This window comes from Phascolarctos cinereus, unplaced genomic scaffold, assembly GCF_003287225.1.
Source record: "Phascolarctos cinereus isolate Bilbo 61053 unplaced genomic scaffold, phaCin_HiC Scaffold_4;HRSCAF=312, whole genome shotgun sequence".
In the NCBI taxonomy this organism is placed as follows: Eukaryota; Metazoa; Chordata; class Mammalia; order Diprotodontia; family Phascolarctidae; genus Phascolarctos; species Phascolarctos cinereus.
The window spans coordinates 4,284,509-4,298,302 of NW_027555847.1; the positions used below are offsets into that span (position 1 = coordinate 4,284,509).

A 13,794-nucleotide genomic window follows, 5' to 3' on the forward strand; every position below is an offset into this window, starting at 1 on the left:
CTATAAGGAGTTCACCAGAGAATTAGGGAGGAGTCAAAGGGTTGCCTTGCCTGTCGGCAGTGAGGGTTGCCTGGTGAAATGAGGTGAACACATCTATCTGGAAACCAAGCAAACTACCACTTCCTCTATCGCCATTCAAGACCAAGTGAGTAGGCTCAGAGGAGGGGGCTGGTGGGACAGGCTCTAGATTGGGAAGGGGAAGGAAGCCAGAGCAGGGGGGAGGGCCTACAAGAGTCTGAAGAGGGAACAGGGAAAATCAAGAAGAGGTCAAGTGCAGCATAGAAGAAAAATAGCACAAGATATTATGGCCAGATCCTTGATCATGGGACTTGGTGGGAATCACATGTCACTTGGCCACCACCCAGGGTTTGGCCTTCTCTTCATGTTCCCTGAGACTGAGTTGAGGAGGTCACCAATGGAACCAAGACTGAAGAACTGGGAGACCAGGGTGTTGGAGGGATCATCAGCATGAATGGTTAGGTCCCCTAAATGGGGCAAAGAATGAGGTAGAGAGGAAGACTGAATTAAGTACTGAACTCTGGGAAGCTGGGTTGCCCAGTGGATAGTGTGCCAGGCCTGGAGTCAGGGAGACTCATATTCCTGAGTTTGAATCTGGCCTCAGGCAAGTCATTTAACCCTGTTTGCCTCAGTTTCTTCATCTGTAAAATGAGCTGAAGAAGATGGCAAACCACTGAAGTATCTCTGCCAAGAAAACCCCAAATGGGGTCATTCAGAGTCAGACAGACTGAACAACAAAATAATAATGACAGCTAGCACTGTTAAAGCTTGTCAAGTGGTTTACACATACATCATTAGATCCTGACAACCTGGTTAAGTAGATATTTATTATCCCCACTTTACAAATGAGAAAACTGAGGTGAGAGCCTGTTAAGGGACTTACCCAGGGTCATGGAGCAAATAAGCTTCTGAGGAAGGATCTGAACACAAGTTTTCCTGATTCCAAATTTAGCAGCTTTCTTCTCAACAGGAGGCCTTTCCTGATCCTTTATACCACAGGTTCTTAATGGAGGTCCATGAAATTGGTTGGGTTTTTTTTAATAGTCTGATAAGTACATTTCAATGTAATTGGGTTCTTTTGTAATCAGCATATAAAAACGTGACTCTGAGAAGGACCACAAGCTTCACCAAACTATCAAAGGCGGGGCAGCTAGGTGGCACACTGGATGGAGCCCTGACCCTGGAGTCAAGAGGACCTGAGTTCAAATCAGACCTCAGACACATAATATTTCCTTGCTGTGTGACTCTAGGCAAGTCACTTAACCCCAATTACCTCACCAAAAAAATAAGCAAAGAGAAACAAAAAATACAAACTACCAAAGGGGTCCCAGACACCAAAATGGCCAAAGACCTCTCCTCCTACATCCTGCTGCTTCCCCAAGAATGACAGCACAGACGGCTTCCAAGTATCGATCTAAGGTGTACAGGCTGTTCCTCCCGATAGACTGAAGCTCCTTGAGAGCCAGGCCAGTTCCATTTTTGTCTCTGTATCACTGGGGAGAAGCCTGGGGCCTGGCAACAGAGGAGGTGCTTAAGGAAATGCCAGTGGACTGATGGACTGAGAAAGTCTTCTTCAAGAAACAGAAAGCCTTGGGATGCCAGCTAGTGCCTTCATCACTTCTGCCAGCAGAAAGCCACGATGGGCTGCCTCAGGAGGCAGCATGTAGCAAGAAGGAAAGTTCTGGATTGGCCACCAAAGGGTTCAAATCCCAGCTCTGTCCCCTAAAGCCTGTGACCATGGCAGGCTACTTGATTCCTCTGGGCTCCAAGTTTCCTCATCGGTAAAAAGACGGAGTAACCACTAAGGTCCCTTTCCCTCCAGTTCTAAAGGATTCAGAAGAGAAAAAGAAGAGAAGGGAAGAATTGGTTAAGAAAACAGCGTCTGAGGACAGGATTTGGCACCAACAATTAGGAAAATGCAAATCAAAATAAAGGAGGGGCCCCCTTGGACAGTTGCTGGAGGGGCTGCGGGAAGTCAGGCACACTAAGGCATTGCCAGTAGAACAGGGAGTGGATCCAGCCTTTTTGGAAGTCACTAAGCCTGGCATACTCTGAGGCAGTGATACTAATACTCCAAAGAGAATGAAAAAAGGAGAGGGGAAAAACTGTACAAAAGTATTTGTAGCTGTTCTACTTGTTGTGGCAAAGAACTAAAAACTTAGGGGCTGCCTATCAGTTGGGGAGCGGTCAAACAAACTGTGGGACGCAGGAACATAACAGAGTATGGCCGGGTCCTAAGAAATAATAAAAAGGGCAGATTCGGAGAAATCAGGGAAGAGTCACATGAATAGCGGCAGAGCGACTAGAGCAGATCACAACTATTTAGGCAATGACTACTCACTCCACTGTCAATAACAACTCTGACAGAAATGATTAAGCCCTGTGATTAATGCAACAACCCATTCACAATTCCAGAGGACAGCTTTGTTTTTCTTCCTTTTCTTTGTCCTGCTCTGAATTGGGGATTATGTGGAGATTGAGAGAGGGAGATAAGCAATAGTACTTTTTTCATTTTAAAAACAAAGAATGAAAGGAGGGTCAAAACACAGAAGTGAAACAGAAGAAAATTCAGATGGCAACATGGAAAAGCAATACCAAAAAAATGTTTTTAATAGGATTTGGGGGGCAGCTAGATGGCACAGTGTTTAGAGTGAGCAATGGCCCTGGAGTCTGAAGGACCCGAATTCAAATGATTCAAATTCAGCTCAGACACTTACTAGTTGTGTGACTCTGGGCAAGTCACTTGACACCAACGCCTAAAAACAAACAAAAAACCCCACAAAGAATAGAAAATGGGATTTGAATTCCTAGGTTAAGGCTTAAAACACACAAATAACAAGATCCTGGTCAAGAATAGAGTAAAGCTGGGAAGAGCTAGATGGCGAAGTGGATAGAGCACAGGCCCTGGATTCAGGGTTCAAATTTGACCTCGGACACTTGACACTTAAATAGTTGTGTGACTCTGGGTAAGTCACTTCACCCCACTGCCTCACCAAGAAAAAAACTGTATTAATAGAAAAAAATTAAATTTGGGGGCAGCTAGTTGGCACGGTGGATAGAACTCTGGCCTTGGAGTCAGACACTTGATACTTACTAGCTGTGGGACCCTTGGCAAAGCACCTGAACCCCGACTGCCTCACCAGAAACAAAAGAATAGAGAACAGCTAATGAGGACTGGTGAGCACTTAGCACTTTTTCACTTGGAGCAAGGGGTCTTAACAGTTTTTGTGTCACTGTGGACCTGTTCTTATAATAATGTTTTTAAATACATAAAACGAAATACTTAAGATTAAAAAGGAGAAAAAATTATATGAAAATACAGTTATCAAACTATTTCGAAAAACCAAGCTGGAGGATACCAGGTGAGGAATCTCTTAAGGGTCTGCTTCTAAATCTTAAATTCGAGGCTTTAAACTGAAGGGGGTGGAAAAAAAACAAAGCAGCCAGTGTACAGCCACCAACGAGAAACCAGAGAACAGCAAGGAAGCAGCCAAAAGAAAGCAGGAAGGCCACTCAACGTTCCAAGGTGTTGAGGCCAAGAGACGAGTCTTCCGTGCCGGGTGACCAACCGTCCAAGAGTGGGCTGTGGGGTTCGGTGGGCAGGTAGGCCCCTGGCCCCAAGGTCTCTAGGTAAACTGACTCTGGATGGCTGTTTGCTGAATGCATATAGACAGGATTCTTCTCCAGATACAGAAACAGTCCCCATCCCATACAGACAAAGGACAAATTATTCCCCTGGGTGGCTGGCCATTGGCAGTCTGCATCTGGGGGCCGTCCCATCACCGAAGTGCCGACGGTCTACTGGGGGCGAGTGCGAGGCTACCAATGGTCAGTTCTGCCTCATCTCTAGCGGGATTGAGGGAGAATCTTCCAACCAACAAGATGCCCGAGTCTCCCAGAGAGTCACCTGAAGGGTCTCAACTCTCAGGAGGAGGGACGCCACTCCTGATGTAAACAAGGTTTCCAGTCACCAAGGCCCATTTTCAAGGAGGGCTGAGAAGAGAACAGGCCTCCCACCCCACCGCTTATCCATCCCCACTGATTCTCATATATGATCGGCTCAAGGAGGCCCGCGAAGCGGCCAGGGTGCCCCGGGGGCTGGCACGGGGGCACGTGGGGACCGACCCTTCCCCCCCAGGCTGTGCGGGGCCGCCCTCACAGCCGGACCCCAAGCTCGGCACCTCCTCCTCCGAGCATCCCGAGGAAGCCGGGGATCCCCGGGGGCCCCGGCCCTGCCCTGGGAGCCACGCCCCTCCACCTCGCCGACTCCCCCTCGCTCCCCGACTCACGGGCTTGCCGGGGTACGCGTCCGCCAGGTGCGCCTTGAGGCGGCCCACGGTCCACTCGGCGGGGCAGCGGATGGTCTGGTCGCTGTAGCGCTGGTTGGGCGTCTTAATGACCAGGGTCACGGGCCGCGGCTCGGAGCCGCTCGGGCCCTCCATGGCGGCGGCCGAGGGCGGGGGCCGGGCCGAGCCGCGCCGGGCCGGGCGAGGATTATTCCGAGTCCGGCTCAGTCACAAATCCATGGGCCGAAGACGCGCAGCAGCGGCGGGCCATGGGCGGGCGGGCGGGGCCGCGGGGGCGGAGTGGGGCACTCCCCGCCGGCTCCGGCCCGGCCTCCTCCGGCTGGGGGGCAGGGGGGACGAGAGAGGGAAGAGGCCCCGGGCCCCGGCCCGGCCCTGGCCCCCGCCGGCCACGCAACAAGGCGACCACCGACGACGCGGGGGCCGGGCCGGGCCGGGCCTGCAGGGCTGGGCTGGGCTCAGGCGAGGCGGGGGCCGCGCCGGCCTCTCCCCTCCTCGCTCCCTGCGGGCGGTCCGAGCGGGGACACGGGGGACTGAAGCCCGGCCGGGCCAAGAGGCCGCGGCGGCTTCAGAACGAGGCCGGGTCCGCGAGGACGGAAGCCCGGCCGGGCCAAGCAGCGGCGTCAGAGCGAGGCCGGGTCCGCGGGGACGGAAGCCCGGCCGGGTCAGGCGGCGGCGCCCGTCGGGGCGGCCGTTGGCGAGTGGGAGGCCTCCACCCGGGAAATTGCCCGCGGCCTCAGTCACAGCCGGCAGGCGCCGCCCCCGAGGCCGCCCGCAGAGGAGAGAGGCAACGAGAGCAACTCGCCCCCGGGGGCCTAGGCCTCCTCCTTGCGGAAGACGCCGGCTAAGCGCCCGCCTCTCCCCAGCTCCGCCTCCACCGCTGCAGCCCGGCCCCGCCCGGCGCTCTCGCGAGGGATGGAGGGAGGGAGGGAGCGGGGCGGGGCCAAGTATGGGGGGGAGGGCTAGAGGGTGTTGAGTCTGCGCAGTGAGGAGAGGGCGGGGGCATTGGGAAGGTGACTGGCGGCTGGGACGGGCGCGCTCTCGCCCCCGGCGTGCCGGGAACGCGCCCGGGCCACCACGGGAAGATGTGCCTTCGGAGAGTAGAAGTGCGTCACTGCAGGGAGGACTTCTGGCGAGCTGGGCGGGGTCCTGCACAACTCTACGGGCTGAGAAACGGAGGCCCGGCTGGCGCGCGGCTTCGGAGTGGGGCAGGAAGAGGCCGGGGAGTTCTTCCTCCCCAGTGGAATGGGCAGCCTCGGGGAGGTCGGAGTGGGTGACTGCCTGGCAGCGGCTGTTGTGATTGGGGCCTGCTAGGGCACTTACTGAGCCCCGACCTTGTGCGAGGGTCTGTTCGGTGGGGGAGACCCCCGGGGCCCCCCTGCTCCTCGGGGTAGCCCACCGCGCCGAGCTTTGGGAGGAACCTTATAATTATCATCTTCACTTGGGCCTCACTCCAGCCGCGGGGGAATCAGCCCCTTTTTACAGAGGAGGAAACTGAGGCAGGCAGGTTAGCCAGACAGCTAGTAAGGGGCCTGTCTGATGCGGGACTCAAACACATCTTCCTCACCGAAGCACAAGGTTCTGACCGCAGCTTGAAACGGGGGAGTTGCAAGGAGCTGGGGGGTCAGAGGGGTGAGCCGTCCTGAGACAGAAAGATGGGAAATGAGCATCTCTACTAGGACCCCTCCAGAAACAGGATTGGGAGGGGCGGAGCAATCAGGAGAGGAGTCCTTGGCCCCATTTCCCAGACACCTGGATGGGTTTGGGCCAACCTGCCCAACAGAGCTGGATCCTGGGAACGTATTGTGTGGCAGTACTAGCATTGCACGGTCTGCCTGTGATTCCTTTGATTTCCTTTGTCTTGAAAAGATCTAGCCTCCATCCTCTTCTTTCTCCTCATCCCTTGCTCTTTTGCATCTACCCCCACCCTGGGACCCCCAAAGAATAATCAACCCGACAATCTGTTTCAGTGGCAGGGCCTGGAAGCAGCTTGTCTCCTAACATAAGGTCTACCTTGGGTCCCCTCCAGGCAAAAGGAGGTCAAACCAGGTCATGCTCCCAGCGCTCCGAGTCCTGAAGTCTTTGGCAGTCTTCCAGTGTATATACAGTGTTGCCCAGGTTCTGCCAACGATCCCATGGAGGAGTACCTTGGCCATTCTTCACTCTAGCCAGTAAGTGCTGCTGTCAGTATTTTTGTCCCAGGACACCTTTTCTGCTTTCTTTGCTCTTTTGGCTGTGGGCTTGCCAGTGGTCTTTGCCAGGGTCAAAGGGTATACAGTTTAGTGATTTAGGAAGAGTAGAGGTCAGGGTGAAATGTCTTCAGTAAAATGAGGGTGATTCCCCCAGTGATGGAGTGAGGCCCAAGTGTAGATGCTAATTACAAGGGGGCTCCAGGAAGCAGTTCCCCCACACCAAAGAGCAGCTGCAGTTTGGACTCAAAATCCAGCACATTTTTTTTGTTCCACACAAGTGTTTCAAGGAAGGGCAGGGCAGTCTGGCATAGCATTGTGAGGAGCTATTTTCTTCCATGGGGTTGTTATAAAGATGACCTCAGACTCAGTTCTGAAGACTGGTGTCTCAAAGACTTTTTATTAAAGAGGTTGAAGTGGGTTTTTTCCATTCTCGATTCTAGGGAGAAGCGGGCCCACCACCTTAGAAGGAGAGAAATGCGCCCTGTAAAAGAAGCCAGAGCAAATTTATAGTTAGTAATTGCCTAACTCCTCCCTTCTGGATCAGGATTGGTCCTAATCCTTCTGGGTTACAATCTTCCTTATATGCCCCACCCCTAACATACATTATGTGCCTAGAATTGTGTTATCATTCCCCCCCTCCCACAGAGAAGTTAGCCTGTCTGTGCTGATTTCTTACCTAGTTATGTGGAAACTTAACTCTCATTTCTCACAGGGTCCAGCCCTTAAGTAGATGAAAGAGAAGGGGGGGGCCGAGGCATTATTTATTAGTTAATTGCTAAGTGCAAATAAGGTGGACCTGCTTACCCTAATAGGTGTCAAGATGCTATTAGGAGACACCCTGTTTTCCAGAGCTAAGGCCCAGCAAGCAGGCTGTGCCCTGAGCTTGGCATAACAGCAGTCCTTTGGGCTCCCCTTCTGGATGAGCTCAGCCACAGCAAAATCCCAGAATTATTTCCTGTGACCATTGCATTGCTTTGACCAGCCCCAGGTGGTCTCAGCTCTGCCACGAAGCCCTGCTATGTGTCCAGTTTGGCACGTTGCTGCTGTTAGCCGTCGTTGTCAGGACCGCAGCTCATTGCTTGGTATAAACATTGAGATTTGCCCATGCTAGGGCAGGTCCCCCACTGGAGGAAGAGGGGAGGGGTGGCACATGTGCCCTGTGCCCCTCCTAGCTTGCATGCTGTTTCCCTCAATAGAATGAACTTTTGTCTTCGTCTCTGCAGTTGTTCTTGCCTGCCTTGTCTGTTGGGCAAGAACAGCCTATGAAGGCCAGGAGGTTCTGTCCAGCTGACATAAGGAAAGAGTGCATGGGCTGAGAGACAGGAGGAGAGCAGGTCCAAAGTGACTCGGAGGCCTGATCATAGGGCCAAGAGAAGTGAAAGCTCGCACGTGAGCAGCTCGGTGGTACCATGGTGCACGCGCAGAGCTTGAATCGTTTTCCATCTTAAATGTACACATAGTTTCTCCTCCCTGTAGAATGTAAGCTTGTTGAAAGCAGCACTTTGCCTTTCATTTTACATACTTGTGTTTGCTTGAGTGAGTGAGTGTTGTTATTGTTGGGGCGTTTTCAGTCAGGTCTCACTCTCCATGACCCCATTTGGGGTTTTCTAGGGAAGGATCTGGAGTGGTTTGCTATTTCCTTCTCCAGCTCATTTCACAGATGAGGAAACTGAGGCAATAAGGTTAAGTGATACCCAGGTCACACAACTAAGAAGTGGCTGAGGCTAGGTTTGAACTCAGGAAGATGAGTCTGACTCCAGGCCTGGTGCTCTCTCAGACTCAGATACTACTTAGTTGTGTGACCCTGGATAAGTCACCTAACCTCTGCCTACTTCAGCTTCCTCTAATGGAGGTCATAATAGCACCTCTCTCACAAAGTTGTGAGGATCAAATGACAACATCTGTAAAGCACCTAGCATAATGCCTGGTATATAGTAGGCACTTAATAAATGCTGCTTTCCTTCCTACGACATTAATGAGAATATAGGCTATAGACATAAAATGAGATCTTTGAAAAGAAATTTATAGAGAGACAGTGAGAGTGATTCAAAAACACCACATAAAATATTTTCTGTGAAAGATCTTTTTTAAATTATGTTGTTAAAGTAGCCAGTTATCAAACTGTTCAGTGCACATGGGCCAAGATTTGTGGACATCGCCCTCTTCTGTTGAGTGTGTTCTGCACTTACAGCCTCTGTGTTTCTAGCTGACGAGATAGTGCCAGAGAATAACTTTTTTATTGATTGGGTCAGATGAAAAATTCAGCCAGTAATCCAGAAGATTCAGATCCATTCTTGGCAGTGTTTTCCTCCTCAGTTACCTGAATAATCTCCCATTTTCATAGTCATTTATGGGAAAAGGCAGGAGAGTTCACGTCCACTATTCTTTGGAGTTACAATCGCTTTGGGAGAAGGGCACAAATTCAGTCCAGCTCAGCGCACGGTTATCAAGCAGCAACTGTGTAAAGCACAGTGTCAGCGTGCATACGAAGATGAAATGTTTCTGACTATTAAGGGAGAGCTCAAGGAGCTCCCATTCTTGGGGGAGGGAGGAGAGGAGGAAGATACACATGCACCCAGAGAAGGGTCAGAGTCCAGACAGAGGAATTTCAACAGGGCAGAAGTGGGCATCAGGAGGAGGTACCTGAGCTGTGCCTTAAAGGAAATTTGGGATTCTACAAGGTGGAGGCGGGGAGAGCTCCCATTGAGACTGAGGAAGCCCTCCATGGAAGCAAGAATCAAGAGATGGAATGTCCCTCAGGCAAGCGCTGCCAGGCCATTGTGCCTGGCCTGAGGAGGAGTGGTATGGAATAAGGCTGGAAAGGTAGGTGCCAAGCCGATTGGAGAGGGCTTAAAAGCCTTAAAGGCTGAGAGAGTTCTGTTTTTTTCCTAGAGGCAGTAGGGGAGCCACTGAAGGTTCTGAGTAAAGGGATGACATGTTAGTTCTGTGTTGGGAAAGTATTTTGGCAGCTTTGTGGAGGGTAGATTGTAGGGAAAGAGACCAGCTAAGAAGCTATTAGAAGAGGGATGTCGCTGGCCTTTGCTAAGGGCGGAGGATGTGTGAGAGAAGACTGGTAAGAAATAGAAAGATAGGAAGGTACCCTTGGATGAGGCTTTCTGGAGCTCTCAGCAGAGCAAAGTAGGGGGATGCAGGGAGATATTCAGATAGTTATGGTTAGATAACACCTGCCTACATGTAGACTCTCATTTTGTATTTGTTTCACCCAGGCGCATGGGCTCTGTGTTCAGAACCACGAAACTGAGAGGAAGTGCCCAGAACTTTAAAACAAACAAAACAAAACTTCATAAAATGTCCCACTTGAAAAGACACACTAGACCATACTGCTGGGGGCTACCAAAGACCCAAGGAAGGAGAACTGGGCTGGGTCACTAAGAAGCAGCATGGCCTGCCAGACAGTAAACTCCATCTGCCCCCTGCCTGGGTGTCCAGGGGTCAGAGTCAAGAACAGCAAGGACACTGGGGAGACAGAGAGTGGCACAAACAGTGGGAAATGGGACTGATATTGGCATAGGATCCATCTCTCTTCCCTGGAGCCAAGGAGTGCTGGCTAAGCACTTAACCGAGAATTGGTAGTTACAGACCTGAGAGGGGGGGCAAGGTGTCCTTTGCCAAATGGCATCCAGGAGCACTGGCTGCTTTGAGGTTCCAGGCTAGGCCACTCAAGAGGTTTCCTCTGATTAAAGTAGATGGGTAAACTCAGCAGCGGCTGGGGTTCAGGAGCTGCTGCCAGGCATGAAGATGACTGATCCTTTCATTGACCAACTTTTATATATCATGTTACGGTCTGAAAAGTGCTTTACCTCTGTAGCAGCTCCTTCCAGAGTTCTTCCCCTACCCTGCATTTGTACTGGTGTTTTGCAGTCTCCTGAAGGTGGCCAATTAGTCCTACTCTCTGAGTTCTATGGGTAGGGAACCATGAAGTGCTGAGTTTTCTAGTACTTTTGCTCAAGAGCCCGCATAGGTGGGCTCCTCATTAATAATATCAGCCAGATGCCATTAGCTTTTAGAAAAGGGGTTTGCTGATGTGAGGTACTGTCCCTTTTCATATGTAGTATGGATGTTTTCATGACTGAAAGGGGTAGAAAAATATTTGTACGGTAACTGATAAAAATCAATTTTAGAAGAAACACAGCCCCTTAGATGAAAATCCTCAAAGAGAGACCCAGACTATTCTGAATAACAGAGTAAACTGCTCCTCAAATAAATGTAATGAAACAACCTGTTTAGAGGCAGAGAGGAGGAAGAAGGGGAGGGAGTTAATGGGGAGCAGTAAAGGCTTCATGTAGCTGCTGCTTAAATTGAGTCTTGAAGGAAATAAAGGATTCAAAGAGGGGAAGGTGAGGAGCAATTGCATTCTAGGCAAAGTCAGAGAGTTGAAAGGTGGAAAGTCATGAGTGAGGAAGTCAAGAAGGCCAGTTTGGCTGGAACAGAGAGGCAGGGGAAAGGACGAACATAGAATAGGGTTAGAGTAGTAGGATGCTAGGGTCTTAGTTCTAGAGCTTGAAGAGCCCTCAGAGGCCATGGAGTTCAACCCTCTCATTTTACAGATGAGGTAACTGAGGCTGGGGTGGGGGGGGGAGACATTGCGCAGGAGGATTTAACTCTGAAGTCAGTCCGTGAGCTTTCTAAACCACGGCACTGATGTTTGATCCTAGAAGCAACAGCTTTAGAAATATCACTCTGACAGCTGTGAAAAGAAGGGTTGGACCAGAAGATGTCTGAGGTCCTGGGACCCAGCACGGTGCAGTAGAAAAAAGGCGGGATTTGAAGGCTGGTTAAACCTGGTCCAGATCTCAGGCACTGGGGCACCTCATGGTTCAGAGCCTTAGTTTCCTCTTCTGTACAATAAGGGGGTTGGGCCAGCTGACTTCTGAGGCGGCTTCCAGTTCTAGGATCTGCCGATTCTTGTTCTTTTCAGCCCCTGGTTCTAGTCTATTTGAAAATCTGTGCTCCTGACTTGGTCGTTCATGTCATTAAATCTCAAAAAGCAGGTAAACCGAAAGTGTTTCTGGCTCTGTAGATGATGCATCGGATTTAGTCAGCAAACATCAAGCTTTCACAGTATGCGCAGTATGGGGCCAGATGCTGAGGACTATATGAGTGCCAACTCTGGGGATTTCTGGGTTGAACTGTTTTGTCGCTCGCTTGGCCAGAGCAAAATGAAGCAGGCCCTGCCCACAAGGAGCTCACGTTCTGTCTGGAGACACAACATGGACACAAAGCACATACAGAATAAGTATAGGCCAACTTTGGAAGGGAGCTGGGGAGAGGGAAAGAACTGGGTGGAAGAGGAAGAGGGAGCGAGCCAAGGACTCAAACCAGGATGGTGCCTTCGGGAGTGAAGAGAAGGTGCTGGGTTCAGATACTGCCGAGGGAGAAAGGTAAAAATGGCAAGAGTTTGCCATCTTGACTATGGAGTGACTCCTAAGTAGTTAGCAAGTGTTTTCAATTCTTCATCACCTTTGGCCCTGTAAAAGTGCTGTTTGCCTGGAAGACTGTTGTTTTGTTTTCTAAAAGCAGACCGAGTCTGAAGATAACCATTTCAAAAGGACAGCTCTCCAGGGCAGTGTTCAGGACTGTTAAGGGATCCCTTAAACTTGTCTTTTGAAGTTGCCAGATTCTCCTGAAACACTGGACTCAGAGTATGCAGGAAGCCCTGAACCTCCCACCCCGCACACTGACATTAGATGTTGTTTCTAGCCCAGAGTGCACTCCCTGTGTATCCTTGGGAATCAAGACAGTCTGCACTAGCCTGGGAAATGGTTAGTGCACCTGGGACCCTTGTTAACAAGCAGAGCATCCCATCTTCATAGTCTAGCAGTTCCCAAGGGAAAAGAATGCTGCTTTTGCTATCTGAATTATTCATGATTTCTCCTGCCACTCCCATTTAGATGGAGATTTCTGTTTTTCTGCCTCTCTTTGTTGCAATTCCATAAATATGCAAGCTTCTGTTTGGATTGTGAGCTCTTTGCCCTGGTTTAGAGCTCCATGTGCACCTAAGGGTCATGGAGTTGTGATTGCCTCTGGACAGGAGCCTTGGGTTAGTTTTTGCTTCTCTACTTTTCTTTGTTGAGAGAGAGGAAGGAGGGGAGAACATATTGAGAATATCTGTGTGAGGTTTTTACTTTTGAATTTAGTGTTTTTCAAAAATAGCCTCTCTCTCTCTTCTCTCTCCCCTAGATAAAGGAAAACAAAACCCTTGTAACAAATATGCAGTCCAACAAAACAAGCCTGGTTGGTCGTGTCTCCGTCAGATGGAGCCCATCTACAAGTCTAGGTCAACGAGAAGTAGGAAGGGACTGCATGGGCGGCCACAGTTTTTACAAAGGCTGGGGAGGTGCCCTTCCCCCATAATGGCCTTGGTGGGGATGGTTGAGGCACCCCTATCCAACTTCTCACTGGCACTGGCATAGGGTTGGCCTGGCCACAAGTCCCAGTCGCTCTCCACATGATGGTGGGCACCAACAGCTACAAAGTAACTACCTGGGCACAATGCTACAAAGTAATAATGACTGGGAGCAGAGACAGGAGCATCTGCTGTGGGAACAGCACTGGTCCTACAAGTCCCACCTCAGCAAGCTGGAGGCCGCCTGCGGGCCGGCCTGGGCCGCCGCTGCAGTGCCACTGAGGAGACTGCAGGGGTGGCAGCAGGCTTGCCAGAGCATGGGCCGGTAGAACCTGCAGCCCATCAGGAGCCTGGAGAACTAACAGCTGTGTGCAGCTTGGCCTGCGGCTGGGGAAGGCCAGCATGCCCCTTCCCCCATTCCACTGAGGGTGCTGCTGGGCAGGAGGGTGAGGCAGCTGGGCCATGGGGACCTTTGTGTTCCTGGGCCTCGCCAGCCAGCTGGTGGCCTCTCCTAGCACGTAGGAGAAGCGGGAGAAGCCCACGACCTTCCCCCGAAGACTCCAAAGCCCAGCCACTGCAGCCACTAGCGTTCTAGTAGTGAAGTACTGAACTCCGTGTGCTGAGCTCCATTTTGTTTTCTGACCTTCACCTTGCATGCCCTTCTTCACAGAAGTAGGAGTTCCTGCCTTAGAAAACCCACCAAGAAAGATACCTCCCCCAATCTTATTCCATACTCCCTATAGGGTCCTAAAGGCAGGATGAACCAATCACTTGTTTGGCTTCTGTAACTCCCCGCTTACGCAACCCCTGACCGGTTTCTCTGTGGCCTCTGCCTTTATAAACTCAAACTCTGCCCCTGATCAGGGTACGTACCTCCTGCAGCCGCGCGCTAATAAATCCACATTTCAAGTTA

The 13,794-nt window shown here is 51.1% G+C and overlaps 2 protein-coding genes across 13 annotated transcripts in view; one reads left to right on the top strand and one right to left on the bottom strand.

Annotated features, from left to right (window-relative positions):
• Nucleotides 1–4,460, bottom strand: part of HERPUD2 (HERPUD family member 2) — a 40,005-nt gene extending 35,545 nt beyond the window's left edge. Inside the window, 1 exon segment of the mRNA XM_020964408.2 lies at nt 4,308–4,460. Coding sequence (XP_020820067.1) covers nt 4,308–4,460 — 153 coding nt within the window.
• Nucleotides 4,414–13,794, top strand: LOC144456732 (uncharacterized). 12 transcript variants are annotated; one of them, XM_078152022.1, is made up of 5 exons: nt 4,414–5,900; nt 6,352–6,493; nt 6,955–7,023; nt 12,146–12,297; nt 12,716–13,794. In XM_078152022.1, exon 1 carries the CDS (start codon nt 4,414–4,416, stop codon nt 5,296–5,298), a length of 885 nt encoding a protein of 294 aa, XP_078008148.1. In that variant the 3' UTR covers nt 5,299–5,900; nt 6,352–6,493; nt 6,955–7,023; nt 12,146–12,297; nt 12,716–13,794. The 12 variants fall into 12 exon arrangements, with proteins under 12 accessions (XP_078008148.1, XP_078008147.1, XP_078008149.1 ...); XM_078152026.1 differs by having other exon boundaries at nt 5,303–5,585; XM_078152021.1 differs by lacking the exon at nt 12,146–12,297.

Excerpts from the sequence above, each read along its gene's own strand:
- LOC144456732 (XM_078152016.1), top strand. The coding sequence starts at position 4,414 with ATGACCAGGGTCACGGGCCGCGGCTCGGAGCCGCTCGGGCCCTCCATG.